Source organism: Pundamilia nyererei, unplaced genomic scaffold (assembly GCF_000239375.1).
Source record: "Pundamilia nyererei isolate P.nyererei 1_Seehausen unplaced genomic scaffold, PunNye1.0 scaffold00036, whole genome shotgun sequence".
In the NCBI taxonomy this organism is placed as follows: Eukaryota; Metazoa; Chordata; class Actinopteri; order Cichliformes; family Cichlidae; genus Pundamilia; species Pundamilia nyererei.
This window is the reverse complement of record NW_005187437.1, coordinates 2,402,642-2,409,042: the sequence shown is the minus strand read 5'-3', so window position 1 is coordinate 2,409,042 and position 6,401 is coordinate 2,402,642. Positions and strand designations below refer to the sequence as shown.

The 6,401-nt window shown below is 38.2% G+C and overlaps 1 protein-coding gene across 1 annotated transcript in view; it reads left to right on the top strand.

Moving 5' to 3' along the window:
• gipc3 (GIPC PDZ domain containing family, member 3) overlaps positions 1–6,086 on the top strand; it is a 17,025-nt gene extending 10,939 nt beyond the window's left edge. The window contains exons 4-6 of the mRNA XM_005730376.1: positions 1,174–1,283; positions 2,130–2,211; positions 5,859–6,086. Coding sequence (XP_005730433.1) covers positions 1,174–1,283; positions 2,130–2,211; positions 5,859–6,010 — 344 coding nt within the window. The 3' untranslated portion in view covers positions 6,011–6,086. The remainder of the gene's footprint in view (positions 1–1,173; positions 1,284–2,129; positions 2,212–5,858) is intronic.
• The last annotated feature ends 315 nt before the right edge of the window (positions 6,087–6,401 follow it).

The following is a 6,401-nucleotide window of genomic DNA, read 5'->3' as shown; positions in this document are numbered from 1 at the left end:
TAAGTATGAGAAATAAACAAAAAAGACTAGGAAATCAGGAAGGCAGGAAATTTAAAGTCCATGAATTTGTCTACTTCTCCAACAACTTTCCATAGTTGGAAATATTTGCAGAAACACTTTTGTGTTTCAGCTCAGGTACCTTTTAATCTTTTTAATCTTAAATCTCTTACTTTAGGAAAAGTCATTAAATTTCAGGCTAAAAAAAAATGAAAGAAATATTTTCTGCATTTTTAATGCTATCCAATGTCAAAATGGGTTAAATGTGACCTGAACAATATGTAAAGGTTAAATATGTTTAATTTTTTTTTAAACAAAAGTATAAAAAAAACACACTGACACTGACTTAATTCCAATTTTCTGTCAGTTATGGAGTCCCCAGTTCATCAACACTTTGCTATTAAAAAACAAACAAACTATATTCTGTAAAAATCAACAGACGAGGGTTATTTGAATGTAATTTTCTTTGTATGTGTGTTAGTGTTTCATTTATATTTCCATGAAATGATTGAAAACCATCATTAATCAGATCTGAACATTTTAGAATATCTCTCATAGGTTCAGGGCAGCATTTCGGTAAGATGAACACAGAATCATCAAGAATGTGTTGTTGTTTAAAATAAAATGGGGCTCAAAATTGCCCCACTGAGGGTTAAAGATATGCACAGCAATGCAGAGACAAATAAAAATACAAATCCATTTGAATTCACAGATGCCGGCAATGTTGCTTTTCAATTACTGTACAGTGTACAGATTATAATGATGCAGGTCTTAGCAAATGATTTGGGGTGAACGTTTTTAACACAAACACATTCATCAACTCAACAGCCAACAGTGACACTGGAAATACATTAGACAAGAACCTGCTAAAGATATCACACAAACAAGACTGACTCCAGCACAGTGGGCTAGAGTTCTTTTAGATTTTCACAGGATGCGATATCACTTCCAAATAAGGAATGGAAATCTTTAAGCATCGTTATAGTTGTCTTTCTTTTCCAAAAAACTGTGATGTGTTGGAAGGAACACATCAGCCTCTTGGGAAAAAAATCGAGGAATATATTCATAGTTTGCAAGAAGAAAAAAAATCTATGTTACACAATTAACATCATGCTACTTCTAACCAAATAAGCATTTGACGTTGATTAATGATTGTTGTTCTGCGTGTGTGGTTAGACATGATTGGAATGAGGACTAGAGCGCCAAAGTCTAATGAGGGCAAGATGGTGAATGGGAAGGAAACCCTGCGACTAAGGTCCAAGGGTTCTGCTACAGTTCAGGAAGTGGTGAGTTTTACGTCCTGCCGGACAATGACTGATTACATTTTCAGATGTTCTCAGTGCGCGTTTACACACACACAGAGCTCATATAGAGCATTTTAAATAAGTAACTGAACTGTTTGACTCCACTCACACACAAACAAGCAAACGAAACTCTTTCACAGGAAGTGATCTTTATAAAAAAAAATTATCATTTCCTCCCACACAAGTGTTTAATGGTTGAACCACCGATCATTTTGTTGACTGCCTTTTTCTAATTATGTCTCATGGTTTTCACACACTTGACACAGAGCTATAGCACCTTATTAGTGCTTTTTAGTAATATTTTAAATATGTGGGCTTTAGAGTTTCCGTTTTTCATCAAATAAACCCTGTGGCAGTCATAAGAGACTAGAAAAAGAAGAGAGAACTAGTTGTGCATGTCTACACTTACGTACATGTCTTTCATCTGTAGAGCACGAAATAAACAAGACTGAGTGTGATCAGATTATTTGAGTGAGCAGAGTGCTTCTTGTTTGATTTAATCAAAGTGTCTTAAATTAAGTCTTCTTTATTAGGTTGGAAAAAAAAATCTTGGAAATCATTTTCTTTATGCTGCATATTTTACATTATACTGATCTGGAATGAGATCAAACAGAATATATAAACATATTTACATGATTTCATAATAAGGATAATTACTCTATGGATTTTTAACATTAAGGACTTCATCATCCATAGATGCTCATATAGCTTTATAACAGTAAATTAAAAACAAAGTCCCTGACAAAGGAGCAATCCATGCTGTCTTAGATCCTCTGCCACCATGTTTATCATAGTATTGCACACTTTTGTTCATATGTTTTATGCCAGCAGAATGAATTTGAAGAACGAGCCACCAAAAAAGTGGATGACCTGTTGGAGAGCTACATGGGCATCAGAGACTTGGAGCTGGGTAAGACTTGCCAATTAACATTTTTGTCCTTAAAATAAATGTAATCTTCACTAGTTGATAGGAAAGAGCTGCTAGCAAGGGGTTTCTGTTCAGCATTATTTGGTGAAATCTGATGCAAAGAGGCTTCTGCATCACACTGTTCTGATCACTCCTATTAGTAATTAGACTTGGGAAAATATGATGCAAATTGGAACCATGCAACTTTTGTCTTACTGGTGAAACCAACACATTTCAAAGGGAGTGACTTTTACTTTGATAAGATAAGATAAGATAAGATAAGATAAGATAAGACCTTATTGATCCCACGATGGGGAAATTTTTGCGCCACCTCAGCTCAGGTACAGATATCAGAAGGAAATACAAAAATACAAATAAGTACAATCAATGAAAAAAGTAAGATAATACACTACATACAATGGTAGCATACACAGTATGTGATTATGGATATGGTTGGAAATATGCAAGACATAAACTATATAGCTTGACATAACTATTGTACCACTATTATTCCTATGTATAGACATATACACACACACATGTACATGCGAAAGCGCTCCTTCCTGCAGCGAGGGTGTTTCAGTCTCTGACTAAAGGAGCTGCTCAGCCCACTCACATACTCATGCAGTGGGTGATGTGGGTTGTTCATGATGGATGTCAGCTTTACTAACATCCTCCTCTCGCCAACCACCTCCACACTCCAGGGGACATCCCAGCATGGAGCTAGACCTCCGCACCAGTTTGTCAATCCTGCTCCTGTCCCTGTCCGTGCATCCACTCCCCCAGTTATATGATAGTCTCTGTTTCCAGTATGAATCCTTCTGATCACTACTTGTTGACTAGTTAGCAGACAAGTCAGCATCTTCCATACAAATGTGCTGGAAACAAAAGTAGCCACAGGTAAAGTTTTTGATGCTGGACCATGAGACTGCCAGCAACCACTTGGCAACCAGTTGTGGACTACAGGGAGTGCAGAATTATTAGGCAAGTTGTATTTTTGTGGAATAATTTTATTATTGAACAACAACCATGTTCTCAATGAACCCAAAAAACTCATTAATATCAAAGCTGAATGTTTTTGGAAGTAGTTTTTAGTTTGTTTTTAGTTTTAGCTATTTTAGGGGGATATCTGTGTGTGAAGGTGACTATTACTGTGCATAATTATTAGGCAACTTAACAAAAAACAAATATATACCCATTTCAATTATTTATTTTCACCAGTGACACCAATATAACATCTCCACATTCACAAATATACATTTCTGACATTCAAAAACAAAACAAAAACAAATCAGCGACCAATATAGCCACCTTTCTTTGCAAGGACACTCAAAAGCCTGCCGTCCATGGATTCTGTCAGTGTTTTGATCTGTTCACCATCAACATTGCGTGCAGCAGCAACCACAGCCTCCCAGACACTGTTCAGAGAGGTGTACTGTTTTCCCTCCTTGTAAATCTCACATTTGATGATGGACCACAGGTTCTCAATGGGGTTCAGATCAGGTGAACAAGGAGGCCATGTCATTAGTTTTTCTTCTTTTATACCCTTTCTTGCCAGCCACGCTGTGGAGTACTTGGACGCGTGTGATGGAGCATTGTCCTGCATGAAAATCATGTTTTTCTTGAAGGATGCAGACTTCTTCCTGTACCACTGCTTGAAGAAGGTGTCTTCCAGAAACTGGCAGTAGGACTGGGAGTTGAGCTTGACTCCATCCTTAACCCGAAAAGGCCCCACAAGCTCATCTTTGATGATACCAGCCCAAACCAGTACTCCACCTCCACCTTGCTGGCGTCTGAGTCGGACTGGAGCTCTCTGCCCTTTACCAATCCAGCCACGGGCCCATCCATCTGGCCCATCAAGACTCACTCTCATTTCATCAGTCCATAAAACCTTAGAAAAATCAGTCTTGAGATATTTCTTGGCCCAGTCTTGACGTTTCAGCTTGTGTGTCTTGTTCAGTGGTGGTCGTCTTTCAGCCTTTCTTACCTTGGCCATGTCTCTGAGTATTGCACACCTTGTGCTTTTGGGCACTCCAGTGATGTTGCAGCTCTGAAATATGGCCAAACTGGTGGCAAGTGGCATCTTGGCAGCTGCACGCTTGACTTTTCTCAGTTCATGGGCAGTTATTTTGTGCCTTGGTTTTTCCACATGCTTCTTGCGACCCTGTTGACTATTTTGAATGAAACGCTTGATTGTTCGATGATCACGCTTCAGAAGCTTTGCAATTTTGAGACTGCTGCATCCTTCTGCAAGATATCTCACTATTTTTGACTTTTCTGAGCCTGTCAAGTCCTTCTTTTGACCCATTTTGCCAAAGGAAAGGACGTTGCCTAATAATTATGCACACCTGATATAGGGTGTTGATGTCATTAGACCACACCCCTTCTCATTACAGAGATGCACATCACCTAATATGCTTAATTGGTAGTAGGCTTTCGAGCCTATACAGCTTGGAGTAAGACAACATGCATGAAGAGGATGATGTGGACAAAATACTCATTTGCCTAATAATTCTGTACACCCTGTATACAGTTTTATTTAGCAACCAAGGGGTCACTGACCGGTCAATAGGTCTGTGTGAATGGGAAATTTACAATTAATTTCACAATGATTGTTAGCAACTCCTAGCAACCACTCATAACCGGTCAGGGAATACACAGTTTTCCTTAATGAATGGATGGTTGCTAACTGGCCTCTAGCCCTGTATCTAGCCCTGTATTAATGGGGCATGGGCAGGGAAGGATCGAGTCCCTGACAAATGTAGAAACATAAAGGAACAAGCCATCAGGAGTTTGTTTTTACTCTTCCCAGTAACTCAATGTAAACAATGTTTAACCATATTTAATGTTTAATTTGACACAATTTTGAAGGATTTAGAATTTGGTGCTTTTATGGAGGAGAAGAAAAATGACAAAAATATCTTGTCTAGATGTGCACATGTTCTCAGCTGAAGGACTTTGCTCAGTTGTCAAGGAGAGTTAATACTTGTCATTTCATGCTCAGCTGAGCAACCTAGAGCTAGAGATGGCCATAAAGGCTAAAAGCTCCTGAAAAGAAAAACATTAAGTGGACCTTTTTATTTAGTCAGGGTTAATAATGGTAGAAATTGGCAACATCACTTGCTTTCATCCTTACTAAATATCACAAGAACTGCACAAGGATGAATAATGAGCAAGAATTTGGGTCTATTGTGTTGAGACGTTGAGAGTGATGGGAAATTGCCCTTTCCCAGACTCTCAAAGCCAGTGGCCTGATGTTGCATGAACCTCATCTAAAATAGGGCAATGATTTCTTACCCTGCTCTTCGCCCTGTTGTTTGCTTGGATCTCCTCCTAAAAAAATATGTTTAGTTTCTTTTTCTTTTCTTTTTTTGAGAAAACCTGCATTAAAAAAGGGATGATATTTCAACACACATCGACATTCATGAATACACATCATTCCAGAGACAAGCCAATACCCGTGTTACTGTCTGCTTTTGTAAAATTAAACAGAATTGCAGTCTGAGTGTTTCTTGAGAAAAATGCTTGCACATTTTGTTTTTTTTACTTGGTGCCCCACGGCTTAAAGATTACAAGGTTACACCATAATAACTGTAGATAAGAATTAGTAAATTATATATGTACATTCCTGTGTCCCATTTTCTCTGCAGCAACCACCATTGTGGAAGCGGGCAAAGACAAGAAGAACCCCGATGACTTTGCCGAGGCACTGGATTCAGTTCTGGGGGATTTTGCATTCCCTGATGTTTTTTTGTTTGATGTATGGGGAGCTATTGGAGATGTCAAAAATGGCAGAATCTAGATGTTTGTTGTACACATATGAGAGAAGAAGAGCTCTGTTCTCTGGTATATCAAGCTGCAAAAAGGTAAAACGTAGAAGTGCGTAAATATTGCCTTCCAGTCCCTATATTCATTTTGAATCACTTGCAATCATGGCCGCACTGTGATATTGTTTGAGAAATGGAATGTTGCTAATTTGTGCATAACAGATTCTTAATGTTCTACTAAACTGGACTGTCAAATCTTTACAAGAAATACAATGCACAGTAATCTGCAGAGTAGTTTTTAATGCATTTGGCTAAATGAATAATCAGAAATTACTAATTCATCATCATTAGAAAGCTGTGATTGAATGTTTAATTAAAAAGAGATGCATTTAATAGAGGTCTTGACGTCTGCCACCAGCGTGCAAC